Here is an 18,054-nt window from a genome sequence, read left to right as displayed (position 1 = left end):
AATCTCTTAGCGCTTGTAGATGACTTTCCACTGTGCTGTTCTCATTGTAACTTCATTATCTTCTCTGGGTCCATTATAATATCACTTAAATGTATTTATGTAATGGAGCGTGTTGTAATGTGCTAAGCAAAATTTTAGTTGTTTAAATAGTTTGCTCTCATGTACAAATGCAGTGTTGCTCAGAATTATGACTTTGTCAATCTGGAATCAGAGGATAGCTTGCAAAAATGCTAGAAAGGCATGATTTGTGCTACATTCTTGGCAGTGGGCTTTAAAGTTCAGCAGAAACTTCTGTGTTGGTCTGTTAAGTAGTGCTTGCTCAACACAACAGACATACTAATGCAGCCTTTTTTCTGCCTTTTTCCCTCTCTCCATCCCAGATTACTTACTACCTTAAATCCTTTTAAATTTCCTGTGTATTTGGGGAATATGGACAAAAGATTAAAGCTCGCTGTGAGCTAATTTCTCTAAGCACTAATTTTCTCAAAATTACGATTTTTGGATATTATCTTGAGAGCACTGTAGATACTTTGAGGGGAACTGGGATTTGGGGGAGTTGGTCGGTGCTAGCGAGGGAGCCCTCTCAGAGGCATGTGCAAAGTAAAATGAAAGTGTGGTTCATGAAAGGAGACCTCAGGTGCATAGCAGCTTCCCCACCCTACTGGAGGGAAGGGATTGGAAAGTGGGGGCTGCTGGTACATGCTGGCATGCATCTATGTAATGTGTGATTTCATTTCAGAGAGTCAGTAGCCGAGAGGCCAAAGCTATAAGCTGTATTTCTTTGTAGCGCATCCATAAAACATTGTATCCCTGCCTGAGAATACGCTAGGACTCCTCCCACCTTTTCAATTGTTCCATAAAGTGTCATTGCTTTTCAAGAGAGCTGCTCATCCTGCTACGTACCAGAGGCCGCGTGTTTGATATTAGTGTTCAGCTAATGCTCTGGATGCGTGTGTGTGTCTGTGTGTTTTTGAAACTATGAGAATAATGCTGCCAAAGCTAGAACCTGACATTGTTCACATACGCCGTGGTACTTCTTGCTTATAAAGATGGGTTTGTGGAAACTAAATGGTGTATAACGATCTATACCAAGCATCTCCAGCTACGTTGCTGGAGGACTGGAGTTCAAGTCCTGCCCGAATCTAAAATGAAAATCTGTTGATTTTGTACTTTGCTACAGAAACACTGTACATCTAGTTATTGGGGCTTTTTGTTGTCATTCAGCAATAACACAGCATATAAAAATGAGGTGTAAAACTGATTCATCCTCATGAGCACTAAATGACACAATGTTGAAACAAAGGCAGGAGTGAGTACTTGGCAGGCAAAGCTCTGAGCTTGGCAAAGGCATAGGATTGGCATTTCCATGACAGTGTCATCTTTTCTAGAGTACGTGGTGCAGTATTTAGAAACTTTGCACCAGTTTACTGCTACTGATAGTGATATTGTTATTTTCAGCTGAAAACCTACAGAAATCTTCATTTCAGTACACAAATCACATTATTCTGTTTTTTGTACTTCCACAAACCTAGCCCTTGTTTTCTCTTAGGGTAGGTATGTTTCTTGCCAATTAGACAAACAAAGGGGGTTACATGAGCTAAGAATTAGAATATATTTGAAGGGAAAATGTTTCATTTACGATGCCTGGCAGATTTGGCCTTTGATTTTGAAAATCTTAGCCTCCACTCTCTCTGGGTGCTTGTGTGGAATTAAAAAAAAGGTAATAAGTTTGGGGGGGGGGGTTTAGTTTTAATGGTGTCTGACTCAGACGAGCACAGATTCTCTCCTTTTTCTCTGCTCCATATGTGTTGTGCTCTCCTGTCCCTGGAGCTGAATGACCCTGGAGTCATTCTTCTGAAAGCTAATATTGGTACATTTTAAGTGGCTGCATTGAAGGCAGGAGGCATTGTGAAGGCTGCACACCATATTTCTCAATTTTTCTTCAGTCAGGGAGAATCTCTCTTGTGGGGTTCCCATACAAAAACTAGCGAACTATGAGCCAAGGGCCCTGATTGCTGTTTAACAACCTCCTGGCCATGAAGCTAGGCATGGGGAGCAATTTAAAAATAATTATGAACTTAACCTTTGCAGTAGATTCTCATTAATATGCTTATTTTAAGAACTATATAGGTGGACAACTGAGATGATCCAGATGGTAAATCTACAAAATGATGATGCCCTGCTTCTGTTATGGGCACAGTACCACCCAGGGAGGGCTCAAGCACACCAAGTTCAGTGTGCTTAATGACTGCTGTTTACTTTGTTAGGTTTTTAGATCAGACCTTTGAATTAAGCCGTTTTAGAGCTGAAAATGAGCTCTTGTCTGATTTCCGTGCTAGTGGACCTCTGCTTTTTAAAACCTTGGCCCATAAAGTTTCCTTCACCTGTTCACACGTCTCATTCTTTTGCATTTACCAAGCATTAGAGCTTCTTCTGTGTGTGTGCTGTCATAGTGTCAAAGCTCTTCAGGCTACAAAGGAAATGGAGAGTTCAGAAAAAGTTCACAACTTCAGCATTTTTATGTGCATCTACAAAGAGAAAAGGGAACATTTCCAAAAAGTCAGTGTACGCATTTGTCTTGCTTGGAGGCAAGTGTGGTTTTTAGCTCATTTAATGAGAGGGGATAGACAGGAAAGAGGGTTTGAAAGGGGAAGCATAAAAAAAAAACTTATAAAATGTCCTAGCAGTGCCACTGATTATAGTAATTTTCATACTGGGGTTAAGAAAATTGTGGTAGTTGTATGGCCTCTATTAGTAGCAACACTTATTTAAATCAGGTTGTGTTGGCATATGCTGATGAGGCAAAAGAGAACTGATCTCCACTTTTGAGTATTCTGCTAGTCTTGGTTTCTATCTAATTTCTGTCTTTAAAAAGTAAGTGTCTTAATGGGAGCCTCTTTATTTCATCATCTAGACTAATAGAGAATTGAATTGCAGCATGCTTTTGCTGTTTATGCGTTTTGCATACAGTCTAATTGTGGAACAGTGGCTGAAAAATGTGATCAGGCTCCTTTGTAGTGTGCCTGAGGGAAAAATGAACAAAATACAGCGGTTACATGCACCATGCAACATTATTACCTCATCATAGCACCAGGTTAACTTGTCTTATTGCTTGTTAACTTTGTAAGGAATCAATGGCTTGTGATAACTCACTCAGAAGTAAGAAATTGTGGCCAAAATCATGTGAGATCTCATGAAAAGATTGCGATTATAATATGTCACCGTGTACTACGTGCTTTGTTTCGGGGCAATTCAATAAAGTGTTTAGGAAGTTCTCTACGTGCAGGGCTTTGGTCAGTTTTACTGTGCTGTCCATTACCAAAGTTTACGTTGAAAATAAAGTTTCTAACTGCCTAAATACACAGTTAAATGGTAGCTTGTCTTTGTGTTGACTCCAACTTAGGGGGCAAGACTGTATTTAAAAAAAAAGGGGGCACCAAGAAATGTAAGCTTCCCATTTTGATACGAAAGAATGACTTTGTGGTCAAGGCATGAGATGGACCTTGGGGCCGATTCGTGTTCGGTTTCTGCCACTGTTACAGACTTCCTGTGTTGCAACAGTTGTTTGCCACCTCTGCGCAATGTTGTGAGATATCAGCGTGCTTGAAGTACTTCCTATTATGTAAGGGAGTTGAGGGGTGTCTATAAGCGTTTAGGTGAAGACTTGGAGGTTGTTAGCGCTCAGTTAACTTGGTTTTGGCCTGCTGAAACCAGTACAGATAACATAATAACATATATAACTGGTATGGGTACAGAGAGTTCATACCATCTAATGGTGTAGCCAGTGAGACGTGATTCAGTTTGGGTTTGATGCTGTGGATTATGCCTCTGCTAATTTTTCTAATTTCTCAGCTGAGTTTATCAGTTGCAGCAAAATGTGACACTCGTATAACCCTGCAGCCTTTGAGTAGAGGCTGGTTCCTGCCTGGCCAACACAGTGGGTGTGGGTGGGTGCAAACTGGCTAGCTTTGTTTGACCCTGCTGGCGTGCCTTGAGTGCCCGAAGACCTTAGGTACCTCGTGTGCTTGGTAGTCATGTTTGTTTGGTGCGACCAGAGATGTTCATATATCACGGTTACTTTCTTTTCAGTAAATATTGACTGTGTTTATACTCATGCAGACACACGCAAGCTGGCTGATTTAGAGCTAACAGTGTAGTTGTGGCAACCCGGAGCTCAGCACAAGCTGCTCAAGAAGCCAGATAAATGTTCATGGGATCATTCCCTAGCAACTTTCATGCCCCGCTGTCAGCATTAGGCAGGCCAGAGGAGTCTACAGGAAACAACTTCTGAAGGTGCATGTTCCCCTCCAACTGCCAGCGAACCAGCTAAAAACAAGCTAGAAAGCTTTGCTCTTTAATAGGGAACTTCAGCTCCTCATGCAAAATAAGGTGGTGAAATGTACTTAGAAGTACCATAAGATGTCTAACACATGCGCATGCACTCCCTTCCTCCCCCCCCCATCAAAGGGAACGCTTCTGTTACCATATACAGTTTGGGCTTTTCCTGGCAAACACTTACTATTGGTGGATGGTGGATGGTTTCCCTTCTGTAAGATAAATATGGGCTGTAATGCGTTTCCTCTTCAGTGTATGTACATTACCTAAAGATGCTTGTAAAGTTCTGTAACTTTGGATGAAGAGTGTGAGATCCGTTACATAGAAGCAGAGCACGAGTCATTCCACGTTGTTCAGAAGGAAGCATTCGTTGGTCTGATACGTGAGAGGCTGAAAAGGCCGCCTGCAAAAAAAACTTTTCCTCCATCTTCGATTTTCCCAGGACTAGGTCTGAAGCAGTACGTACAAGGAAGCTGTCAGAGATCTGTAATCCTTCTACCATGGAAGGCATCTTATTAGCAATTTATGCATATATTGCTAGTAGTTTTCTTACTGTTCTTTATGAAGTGGTGGTTATATCTTGTCTGAGTTACAGTGCCTGGATTCAGTGACCCTGCTGGTCCCTTTTAGTTTTCTAAGTGTGTGCTGTACTCCACTGTAAATGTGTTTTTGTTCTTTGGTTCTTACTAGCGTTTTTGGCACTGCTTCATTTTTTTTTTATGCTGTCTCTAGATCAGTGACACTACTGCACTTCCTAAGTAAGACCTGGTCTGTACTTCCTCAACAGATGATGCAACAACAAAATAATGTGAATAAAACATAGCAAAATCTCCTTGCTTCTGCAATGTGAATTGTTTAGTGAGTTTTGCATTGGATCTCATTAGTGGTGCTGGAGAAGGGCCGAAATTAGATGTTTTTAACACCAACTTCTGTGCATATGTGTGTCGGGGGCGATTTCCACTGCTCTGTTGCTGTCAGCACAGCTCCCCTGTCACTGGAAACAGCAGGGAGCTCTGAAATAGTATAAAAAGCCCAGGTATTTTCCGCCATGCTGCAATGTATGTGCCGGAGTCAGGGCTAGATGATAGACCATATGGTGAAACAATATGATGGTGAAAACGCCTACATCCTTCTTGTGGTCTCTGCTATAGCTACCCCCTATGAGACTGAAAGGAGGATATTTCCAGTGCAAGGCTAGTGCAGACACCACTCATTAGAGAAAACAAAAAGGGATGAAGAGAAGACGCAGGGAAGAAGTTAAAAAGGAGAAATGATACTAGTCTGCGTGACAGGCAGGGCAGGGTGTTGAGTTCATCACCCCAGCCTGTTTGATGCAATGCAAAATACTGTCATCTTGTGTATGAAGAAAATTGGTTTGTCTTTCCTTTGTGCATAAGGAGGAAGGCTAGTATTAAAGCGTGCGTGAAAGCCGCAACCCTGTGTCTGTATGCTTTTACTTGGATGGAAAAAAAAGTACTTTTTTTTTTTTTTTTTTTTTTTTTTTTTTTTTTTTTCTAATTTTCACTTGACTATAAATCTTTACTTGATCACTTGATGGGCAGGCTGTTGGATGCTGTTTGGTTTTTAACATAATGCTGTTTGTTATTAGAGCGTCTGCAGGAGAAGACATTAAAGCACAAGCTAAGAAGAAATCAATTCTTTAATATACGTGTGGTTTAGGCTAGCCAGCTGGCATCCTATTCAACGTCTGTGTTTCCTTACGTTTGTGGGTTGGTTTGTGGTGTGTTTTGGGTTTTTTTTTTTTTTTTTTTTTTTTTTTTTTTTTTTTTTTGATTATGCTGGGTTCTCAGGGCTCTATCATGTTCCTTCTCATTTGCCCTACATACAGGGCTCTCCACACGTTATTGGAGTTGTAATCAATAAAATGGAGCCCCCTTGCACTTAAAAAGGTTCAAATGAGTACCATGGCCCTCACTGCCAAAAAGGTGCAAAGGTAGCCGTGAAACTCCTTTGGAAGCTTGTATTTTCTTCAAACTCTGCCACACTATCCTTCACAACCGGAGAGGGAGAAGGAGGTAGTACCTTGCTGTGCAGTGCAATTATTCTGTTTTCATTTATTTTAATGCATTGGTGTGTGTTATTTGCACATGTGACTGGAAGTAGCTTCTGGGTCATTTGGGGCAGACCCTCAGTGGGGTTTCAGGAGAGTTCAGATGGAGCCTGCCCGGATCCTGTTGCAGTGCTGAGGTGGAAATGACAGAGAGGCTAATTACAGACCATCTATTTTGGGTGTTTTGCATACTGTGCTCCTGATTGATGTTAAAGCAGCTGGCAATAGGAGAGTTTTAATTCTCTCTGCCATACCTAAGGAAGGTTCGCTGTCATAAGGCTCACGAGTTTTTCCCTCTATGAAGGCTTGATCCCAAACATGTTAGAATCAATGAAAGATGCTTCATGCGACTGCTTAGGGAATTTGTGTCTTACTACGCCTGCTCAGAGTTTATTTATAAGCTATATAAAAAAAAAAAAATCTTAAAGTGAAATTTTTGAGTACTCGACCCTTCCACTTTTTCTTCCCCTCACTTGGGAAGGAAATATTTTTCCCAAATACTCCTTGGAGCCATCCTTTATATGCTTGTTGAAAAGGAAAGAAAACCATATAAACGGTTGTGGCGTTGGCTTATTTTTCCAAAACTTGGATGAAAATTGGAGTTACTTCTACAATAACTTAATTTTCAGGTCAGCCTTCTGTAGGTTTCTAAAGTTTGGGGTTTTTTTTCTTCTTCTCCTGCCCATTGCCCTGGGAACAGTATTTAAATAAATGAGTACTGGAATTGGAAAACAGAATGCTTACAAAGAAATATCATGAGATAGATTGTTTTCTTTACCTCAGTGCAGAAAGCATTGTCTAGGAAATGGTAGGGAATGCAAAGATGACTAAACCTCTGGGTCAATGAAATGTATTTATTTATTTCTTTATTTTTGGATGACACAATCAGAAATGCTATGACCCATTTTTTGGTGTAATTTACCACCACCAGAAAATGATAGTGTAACCTTTTGATTGCCTTCTTGCCGTTTAAAGCGGTGTGTCACAGATAGGGCTTTCAGCTACATAATTGATGTAAGCTGCACCTGTCCTTATCGTGTGATGACCTGGAGATGATAGCGCGTGATCAGGAACTTGAGGCTTGAGTATTGTAATTTCCTTTTTACTGGTTATCCATGATGGTAACAAACCACCGTGTTTTTTCTTTCTCTCTTTTTTTTTTTTTTCCCAAATGCCAAGAACACATTTGCTCATATTCAGCCTGCATTTTGTTCTTTACATTGGCTGCTTATAAGTGACAGATTTGATTTCTGTTAGCACTGTTGCTTTAGAAAACTCTAAATGGGACTGCTGTGATTCTGTTTGCAACAGTATGTTATTTGCTCTCCTGGCATCTCCTTCATTTAATTTTTCTTTGCTTAAAAACAAACAAACCTTAAAACCATTTTCTTCCTTCCAGAAGTGTTTCTAAGTTACCTCCTTCATTGTTCTTATTTATCCTTTTTTGTTGTTGTTGAGGTCAGCATTTCCGTTAGTTAAAGATGGATTTTTTTTAGGCTTGCTTCTCCTCACCCTGAGAGCTTTTATGGGAGAGAATTTATAAGTGAAAATGCCATTTTTGTTTGTGTTGCAGATTCTGGGCCCTTTTAGTACAGAGCAGGGGAAGGCAGTAAGAACTGATATATCTGAGAGTGCCAGACCCCCGAGCTTGCAGGGCCCTTCCTTATGACCCTCCTCTCCCAGCTCACTGTTGCTTAGAAAGCATTTCTGCTGCTCTTTAGGCACTCTGCCTTGGAGGAAGTCCTGAGGATTTGGGTTCCCTCCTTATTTTATGTTGTCCCTGAGACTGTAGTATGGTCTGCCCACAGATTCCTATAGCAGGGCCCTGCTGACCTTTCTCACAGCAGATCGGAAGTTTTCTGCTTCCTCCCTTGTTCTACATGCCAATTACCAAAAAAAAAAAAAAAAAAAAAAACCCACCCACAGTGATGATAATCAACATGTATGGGACTGATGTGTAACTCCGGATGTGTTTGCTTGTCAGAAGCTGAAAACATAACTCTGAGCTGCACAGTTAGCATAGGTTACGCCCTTAGTTATCGTATGATAATATGAGCTGGTCAAGGTTTAGTCATCAGCTGGCTGTGATAGGAGAAAGGGGAAGTTTTCTTTTTTTCTGAAGAGATGTCCACGTGAAAAACCAGTAATTTTGTTTGCTTGCCGTTTATATGTGAGTATTTCACCTTGTGGCATCGAGCAGTAGAGGTAGAGCCTGTGCACACAGTGCTGCCTCTGGGGAGGGTGAAGCAGGGGGCAGCTGCATCCCGTGAGCTGAGGGCTCTCAGGGTTCGTCTGCCCCATTTGAACCAGCAGCCGTGGGCCCAAAACCTGGGCTTCATGTTTAGGAGGGAGCCTTAACAAGATGCTCTCAGCCCCTTTCTTAATTCTGCGCTGGAGAAAATCTAGACGAGAGTTTACAGATGCGGTACAGAGCCAGCATTTCACCATTTCCCTTTCCACTAGAGCATGAAGGCCCCGTTATAGTTTCAGCACCTCTTACTCTAGGCAAAAGCTCATGCTTTACTTTGTTCAACCTATGGTGATAGATCAGAGGTGACTCGCTCCCCATACAGTTCGTACAAGTTACTGCAGTTCTCCCCAACATCCCCCTTGCACCAGTTTGTCATCTGTAATCCAGCTTCGGCAAGGCTACCTGTACAGACAAATTTGCCACCGGCGGAGCTCCACAGGCACGGCTCCCGAAGCACAGATGTGGCAGCAAGATTAGGAACTTACTTGATTTGCAGTTGATGCTTTCAACTAAATATCAATCAGTTTTCAGCGTGCAGCAATTTTGAATTGACTACAGGAATACAGTATCACTCAAACTGAGATAATGTAACCACTGAAGCTTGTAAACCGTGTTGTTAATTAGACCATGTGTTTTTGATGGACTTTTTTAAGCTCTTAAAATTTACATGTTGGGGATTGAAATAATTAGTTCTCTTTCACGTGTTTGACAGAATTGTAAATGGCATTTTAAATTTTCTTCCTATGGTTGAGCTGCTTTGAAATGTATCAAGAAAGAGAATCTACATATGCTTCAGTGATGTGGGCACCATGTGGCTGTTGAAAATACATATCTTTCTTTTTTAGTATGCTTTTTTCTTTTTTTTTCTTTTGCCTCAAAAAGTTTCTGTGGCTGTAAGAAAAGTGGCCTGCATTTTAAGGTGGCATATAAATTCAAGCACACACTGTGCTGATGAACCAAAGGAAGGCAGTTCCCCCTTATAGCCAGGTTGTAAAATAGCTCTTTTTGGGAGCAGGGTATATAATTCCTGGCAAGTAATGGCATGAATAAAATCTGCCCCTCACCTGCTACCCTTGCACATCAACACAAAATTTGACTGTCTGTTAGAGAACAGTTATTTCAAGCCCTGTATGTGATTGAAAAGCAAAAAATAAAATAAGGGGAAAAAATCTGTGCTTAATAATTTAGAAAACAAATAATTTTATTCTGTTTCTGATCTTCATTTATAGCACCAGCAACAAGTGGTGCAGGCTGTGGAACGTGCCAAGCAAGTGACCATGGCAGAACTGAACGCAATCATTGGGGTATGTGGTCTTTCTGTTTTAGCTATAATAGTGTTTGTAATTAGCTTTCTTTTCCTTTCTTTCTTTCATGAACTCATTTCCATCCAGTAGGCAAAATTGGTGGGCAGTGGTGAAGTTCAGTAGCTTGATTTTCATGAACGCTTGTTACTGCCTGGAAACTTTTACACTGTGCACTGTGCTGAGAAGACCAAGGGAGTAATGTCTGTGTTGTGTCCATTCCCCCAGGCTGAGTGGATATCTGGTTTTTATTTTGTTGTGCTTTTTAAGGGACATCGTGACTGCGTGCCAGTCTGCTTCTGCAGCCTCTTTAACAGGTAGCCTTCAAATGACGCTGTGCTTTACCAAGGGTTTTTTTTACCCCTCACTGCTGCCCATGTGGTTTTTTGTGTGGTGGCCAGGGACCATAAACAACCACAACATTTTTTCTTGTTACATTTAAAAAAAAAAAAAAAAAAAAAAAGGCAAAACAACCCTTCAAAACAACCCTTCACCAGCGCGGTCATAGGTGCTCTGCTCCCAGTTGCCTAAAATCGCAGGTGTGTGGAGCCCCTCTTGTAAAAAGACTTTGCTAGCAGTCATGTTGGCTCGGTGTGGAAGTCCTGCGAGGTTTATGGGCATGGGCAGCCCTAGTGTGTTTACATTTTATGGCTGCAGAGGGAAGGAATAACAAGGAAGCCTTGGCTGTTCGCACTACATAAAATAAAGGTGAGAAGTCAGAGCTTAATAGCACATTATTCACATGTATAATTATGCAGCTGGTACAAGCAGTTGTTTAAGTTATTCTAATGAAGACACTACAACTGTACTTCCCTTATTCTGCCCCCTCCCAAATGCTTTTTCTTTTGTGTATAGATTATACATTGAAGTCTTTTCCTTTTTTTATTCAGTGTATCAAACACTTTGAAATGCTAATTATTCCATTTACTTTCATTAAAATTCAAATTGCTGAGTGAAGACGTGGATAAGGGTCGCCGAATAATCAATCTGAAGTGAAGATATTGCTTCAATTATGCCTCTGTCTTTTAACAAGGAAATCAGGACTCTCTGATCATTGCTGACGGTAGCGTAGAGCCATGGTCTGATTGTAGCTTGTTTTTAATAGGCTGTCTCTAACTCTATTTTGTATCCCTCTGACCACAAGAAAACACTGGTAGTCAATTAGAAGATATAAATGGAAAAGAGTAACCTTTGTTTCCTCTGAAGTGCCTATTAGAAAGAAGGGGGTGAATCGGAGCGAGTCGTGTAGAATCATGAATAACATTTGTTGTATGTCTTTTACGCTCCAGTGGGGAGATGAATAATTTCCCAATTAGTTTTCATTACCTAACCAAAAATAATGCCTGCTATTAACATTCTTTGCATAAAGTAAGTTGCTAAAGGTTGGCTTCTTTGGTAAAGAAGTTCTTCTATATATGTGCTGCATGTGCGTATGTAGTGTTTGTGAGTATATGCACGTACATGTGTATGTGCGCAGGCATGCATAAGAACACTATACCGTGTGTTTGTGTACATTTTTGTTATTTACCATTACATGTGTTAGAGGGACTGCAAAAAGTCATTTGCTTTCTAGTAGAGAACAAGCTTATTGATGTAGAACGTGTGATGTTCAAGATACTGCATATTGCACTTGTTATTTAAAGTTTATCCTGCTTTCATGAACCACTGAAATACACAGAATAAACATAAACAGAGTAGACCCTTGTCTGGGAGCCTGGCATATCTGTCAGTTGGTCCTCCCCCACCAGGCAGAAGTAAACTTTCCATTTTGTCTGTTGCTGCCTGCATTATCTTTTCAAGTCAATTGAGATTCTGTTGCTTCAAATTTTCATAATACCTGAGTTTTGCACGTGCGTGCATTAAAAAGTGGATAGCTCTCACCTCCCTCAGAAGAGTGATCTCTAACTTGCTCTGCTTCCTGTTTTTGCTCTCCTGTTCTGTACTGGCTTGGGAAATGCTGTGCAGGTCTCTCTCTAGTTTTAGACAAACAGCAACTGGCTGTTTTTTGTTTACTGGCTGAAAAATTCGTGTTCATCAAGTTGAAATCATTATGTAAGAGAAGTGATCTAATTCAATCTTTAAGAGATTTATTGGAAAAAATGAATAAATAGGATAGCAAAGTATCAGAAGAGCTTAAGTTCTAGCTGCATGAATACTCACGATAATTTTATGTCTGCGCTTGAACAAAGAGAGAATTTAGAAACAGAAAACGTGGCACGGACCTAGAAAAATCTTGTCGTACTTGTCAAAATGAATAGCAATAAAGAAAACACAGAACATAATTAGAAATTACTGCTTTTTTAATATCTCTAATTATGTTCTTTGTCTTAAATTATTTTGCAGTTTGCTAGGTCTGACAGAGTTTGTGTTCTTGTAACACTGATGTTTTAAAAGCTTCTAATATTCGTTTGCTCTTTACAGTTTTTTTAATATATCTTTAATCATTGAGCTCGATATCAGAAGAAAACAGAAGCAGTACTGTAGTTTGAGGTTTCTAAAATAACTGTAGCTTAAATTTCTCTGGTTTTGGGGAGGCCTGTTCAGTTTGCCTCGCTCGTGCTCAACCTCTTCAGTTCGAATGGAGGAGTCCTCGGTTAGAATTAAAAATGGGTTTTATCGGAGCGGAATATGGCACAAGAGAAAACAGAATGTGCACAAATCATGTCTCTCTTTGTCTCTCACATATATATTTTTATATGAATGTACTCTGATTTAATGGAATCTGATGAAGCACCTTTTTAGCTTTGCAATATTATTCTATCTTCATTGGTAAATGAACCAAATCACTGATCCATGCAGTTTAAATGCAAAATACTGAAGTGAGCCTGGAACCTGGAGAGACTGCTTGTTCTCTTGACAATAAACTGGTTGTGTTTAATGGAATGAAACACAGTTATAATGACTTCTTTCACAGGTCATGTTCAGTTTAAAACTGTTGACAGACTGAAACAAGTTAAATATAATCTATCTTCTTGAGAGATAGGGGGAGAAAAACTAAAGCAAAACTATACATCACAAGCATATACTGCAAGAAGATTGTAAATCTGCAGGCATTCAGACTTTGCATCTGATATTTGCCCTGTAGTACTGTGTTGTACGGCGTTCTTGCTCTACATGATTTGTAGCGCAGGTTCTGGGTGCTCCTTTCCAGGTTGGCTGCAGGGGGATGAGCAATATTATGCATCCAGTTGGATCTTGTCATGTGTCAGAGCCTCAGTGTTTTTAAATTAGAAACTGCAAGATCACACTGTTGGAACAACACACAAATTGTAGCCTTAAATCAGTAATATGATCTAATTAGGAATGATGTTTTCATTTCCTGTATTATTAAATTGAGTCATCTAACTCTCTTAAAAAATTTTTCCCCCTTTTTTTTTTTTTTTTTTTTTTAGCCATTATACTATATAATTGGAACATGCTGTTGAATGTGGTTATGTTTTAATAAGGGAACCAGGGAATTAACTTGCAACTTTACAAGAATTTTATCAGTCTTTTTTTTCTTTTTTCCCCTGTTTAAAATAGTCAATTTTCGACTGCAGTTAGGCAGTAACACAGAAATGAAGGCTACTGCTTGTGTGCCTGTTTATCACACACAGAGAGATAAATGTACCAAAAACTTAAGAACAGGTATGTGATGGTGTTCAAAGAAAATGCAGTTTAGCACAAGAAATGCTGAACCTCAATTTTTAGCAGTGACATTTTAATGATAGGAAGCCTGCAAAATTATTTGCCATCAATTGTGAAGGCAATAACAAGCCTTGGTGGTTTTTCACACTCTCTGTGTTAAGTGCTTTCAGAATGACAGCGTAAACTGTGTTAGAGAACTCCAAGGAAGTAAAACTGATTAAAATGTTCATGCTTGAATGGTGCTGATGGAATAGTTCATTTGGACTTTCTCTACCTCCTGCAGCTCAAGCTGAAATATTAAAATTCAGTGGATTTAAATCTCTCTCCCCTCAGCTCAGGAAAAAACATTACATTTTAATAGGTTTTAAACTCATAATTCATTGGTTTGGAGCAGCACTATTAAATCTATTTAAATATTACTTGTATTACTAAGGAAATGATTTAAATGATTTTGCCTTTGCCATTCTATACATTTGAGTGGAAAAAAGGGCTTTGGTTTAATTTTTAAGCATTTTGTTTTATTATGTCAGTTTTATTATCTTCTTTAAAAATAAGCAAATGGCAGTTACTGGAAGAAAGGACTCCTGTACTGTGACATATAATTATCAAGCTATAAAGTTCCTTCTTTAATACGCTGCTGTCAAAATTTCTGTGCTGTGTTTGAGGCTGAAGCACTTGTTTGCCCCATCCTGGAAGGTGTATTTTTTTGTGTGTTTTTAAGTGAGTAGTCCATTTCTACAGATGTGGAGAACAATGCCTCTTAAAAAAACAATATGTTATCCTTTATACATTCGCAGATGTGCGAACCTTAGAAAGTAGCGTGGTGCAGATAAGTGCACGCAAATTCTAAGAAAAACTTGGCATCAGTGCATGCTGTTATTCCTGTGGTGCCAGTGGTCCAGAGCGCCTGCTGCTAAATGCTAAGGCCTTTTTTTCCGTTGGTGCTTAACATACAGAAGAATTTCTGCCGCCTCATGCAGAGTGGATGCTTTCTGCCTTACATGTCCACTTACTTTCTGCTGAGGAAGAGAAGATTTTTTTTGGTCAAACCACAATAGTTGAGGGGAACAGATTTGCAGCTGATATTGCTGGTTATAACTTGAGAGAGGGAAGCTGAGGATCTAGCCCTGAAGCTTTACAAGGAGAGGGGATGCGCTTTCCCATCTGATGCCAAGTGCCTAGACAGACTGTTTAATAGAGGGAGGTGTAGGGAAAGTTTTTCCTGTGTTAATTGTGAATATTTTAATTCCACTTTGTATAGTAAAGTCTTTCCTGCCAAATGTGCGCATTCGAAAATGGGAACTTCAGAGAGGATGAGGGGGTGCAGTAAAACTGGTAAAAGTGTTGTAGCATGGGTGCAACCGTCACTTATCTCTCAGGCTCTTCGGTATTGTTCAAAGGCTGCACTTCTATGAAGCTGTGGTTGGAGCTTAAAGACTGTAAAACAAATTGGCCACCTGCTGTATATTGTACACAGATTGTTATAGTGGGAAGGTGGCAGAGGAGGTTGACTTAATGGGTCTGTGCTTTGAGTTGTGTTTATTTGCACTGTGTGCCTAAAGAAATATTGAAATTCATTCCTCCCTGTTTAATTACTCTTATTTATTGTTTGAATATTGCAAGTGGGTGATGACATGGTCTATAATTTTTTTTTTTTGACAGTATCTAATCCCTGAAATTGAATTGTAGAAGGAATTGTAGATGTAAAAGGCTTTTGGATGAACACTTTGTTTTCAATTATTCATCTGAAGTCTGGCTAAGTTAGACTATGCTTGGGAGGGGGGGATGTTTCTTGGGGGTTTTTTTCTTCTCCCCTCATTCCCAGGTGTCAGCTTTAGAGAGAGCTTTACAGCTGAGGCCTGATTTAAAGAAGTCCCTTCCATATGCAGCATTATCCTGAACTCAGGAAAGCTAACATGAGGCACACAAGGTCTTTTTAAGGATTTTTGAGCAAAGTAATGAGAATGTAAATAATTTGGGGTTCCATACTTACTGGAAAACTGCTCTGAATGTGGATTGTAAGTGCTCTTGCTACGTTTGGAATGAGTTGCCACTATTTTCCTCCTTACACAAGCTGTTGTAGCTACTGAATTTATATTGGTCTATCACTGTAGGAGCAGTCAGTAACATGTTGCAGTGCGAAGCGCAGAGCACTTAGTACATCCCACTGCCAATATGCTGATGCCAGAGGCCTTGCACGTTATGCTTAAATCAGTGCATATGACGTGAGTGTTAAAACTCGCATTCAGGGGACCGGGCATCTGCCTCCATGTTTCGAAGGTCCTCCAAGCCCTGACACCACAGCTATGTGACCACCATACTTTTTTCTTGAATTGGGATTAGTCACTGCAGATACGAGGAGTCCTGTGGAGAATTTCCTTCGTTCTATAGCATCAACGCATGCTGCAGTATTTTCTGACTTTTTGCACTCTCATTTTGCGCGCAGGAGAGAAAGAGGAGAAAACACTGTTGCCAAGCTGGTCTGTGCTCTAGTACATGGAAGCTGTCTCCAACCAAATACAGATTTGCCACACCCCATCAGACTCTTGATCTGTTAGGTATTGTATATTGCCTTCAGCAGTGACCTTGTGCTGGTGCTTCAGAAGAAAAGGAAAAGTCTATGAAGGCCCTCTTTGGCTGTGAAAGTATTGGGAAGTCTAGGAGTTTCCTGTAAACACTTCACTGAAAAATTAGCAGTATATCTATGTGTTCAATGGAAATGCAGTCCGTTTTATTTAAATATCCTTACCATACAGTACAGACTAAAGGAAGTTGTTATTATGTCCTGGTTTCATACCACAGGGTTCTGAAATCACCCCTAAACAGGGTTTTATAGTTGTAATTTAGACAATAACATTTTGTAGGCTGTTGTTGACAGCCATGAGCGTGGACCAAATCTCCCTACAGTGGATCAGTTAAGCTTTTGCTTAACTTCAGGTACATGGGTAGTTCTTTTGGTGTCTTCAGTCTTACACATATGGTAAAGTGAGGGCATTAGTGCTTTACTGGGGTGAAATCTAAAATATTGCATAAGGAAAATATTTACAGATGTTAAGCTAGTCTGGGAAGAAGGAATTTAAGAAAACTTTAACTTTTAAGTTGTCTGAAATTTTTAAATGTTTGACTTGTGTAAGTTTTGATTATTTGACTAATGGGTACTGTATTAAAGAGATTAAATGTGAGTGGTGCTCCTAGTGATAAGATACCAAAGCTCTCATCAAATCTGGTTGGCGAGAGGTATTTGGATCCACATATCCTAGCACCAAATTTTGTTCTGTGGCATGGATCTACTCACCACCAAAAAGAGTGGGCATTACAGTGGCATGCATAGGCGCAGAGTTGTATCAGAAATACCCTGTTAGCTTCTCGGCACAGTGCAAGCAAATGTCTTTAAAGATACAGAATGGATTGGAAAGAATGGATCAATGCCAGTTAACCAGTTTTTTATGGCAAAGACAGACAGTTTTTGCTGGAATTCAACACAGTTGGGTATTTGTGTATTGTAAGCATTGCAAAATATAATGTTAGCACTTAAAGAATTATGGAGACTGGGCTTATCCATAAAGCCATCCAAAAATGTGACTTACTAAGGATTGACTTTTAAAAGATGCATTAAACAAATCCATGTTTGAAATGCATGTTACACATTTATGCAAAGACTATGTGGCTCTTGTTGATGACACTTCATGATAAAATTTAGATGAAATTACTGTCATCATAATAAAAGCTCAGGTGATAGAATTGCCTACAGTTTTACAACTCAGGCCTGTGTGACCAGTGGCATTACTGAACTTTTCTTGTAGCTTTTAACAGTTGTACTATTTGACTCAGATGGTAGTTTTGTCACTTTTTGGTCATGTTTATATAGCCCAGGGAAACTTTTTCACATGAGGACCCTAGAAGAAGGTGGTCAAAGACAGCACTCTCCAAAGCGTAAAGATTACTCTCCTCATCTGATCATGAAGAATAGGACCAAGATTCACAAAGTCACAGTGGACAGTGTTGTCCTGCTCCCAGTCCAGACGAGAGACGGTCTCTCCCCAGTGTCTAGGGGTAGGACATGAATGGAGCAGTTGGGTAAATTAGGCATTTCAACCAATGTGCATGTTTCTAGAGGCATTTTTTGCCATCAGTCTGTCTGCATATAACTGTAGATGACCCATTCCTGCCATCGTTCTTCTTTTCTCTGTATCGGCCTATGTAAAAACGTCTTGAAGTGCAGGTCTGATATGTGTGGTGGTTGTGAGGTCCCCAGTGCTCTGCACGCACGGTAGGACCTTCAGCACAGCTAAATTTGGTGCTTTCTCCCTTCTCTTGCAGAAGAGGTGGGGTTTTTTTTATTATTTTTTTGGTTAGCTAGCGAGTTGGTGGGGGGGAGGGAGAGAAGAGAGCTTAAGTGGCATGATTTATGCAAGAATTTCTGCCTTTTATTAAGTGATAATAGAAAGTGGTTCTAAAGAGCCTAATTC

At 40.0% G+C, this 18,054-nt stretch overlaps 1 protein-coding gene across 4 annotated transcripts in view; it reads left to right on the top strand.

Moving 5' to 3' along the window:
* Positions 1-18,054, top strand: part of LOC112978788 (TLE family member 4, transcriptional corepressor) — a 99,998-nt gene that overhangs the window by 30,617 nt on the left and 51,327 nt on the right. For 2 of the 4 annotated variants that reach the window (XM_026092506.2, XM_026092505.2), the window contains exon 6: positions 9,887-9,961. The exons of the other annotated variants lie outside the window; for them this stretch is intronic. In XM_026092506.2, coding sequence (XP_025948291.2) covers positions 9,887-9,961 — 75 coding nt within the window. The remainder of the gene's footprint in view (positions 1-9,886; positions 9,962-18,054) is intronic. 4 annotated transcript variants of the gene reach the window in all.

This window comes from Dromaius novaehollandiae, chromosome W (assembly GCF_036370855.1).
Source record: "Dromaius novaehollandiae isolate bDroNov1 chromosome W, bDroNov1.hap1, whole genome shotgun sequence".
NCBI lineage: Eukaryota > Metazoa > Chordata > Aves > Casuariiformes > Dromaiidae > Dromaius > Dromaius novaehollandiae.
This window is presented reverse-complemented; position numbering and strand designations above follow the sequence as displayed.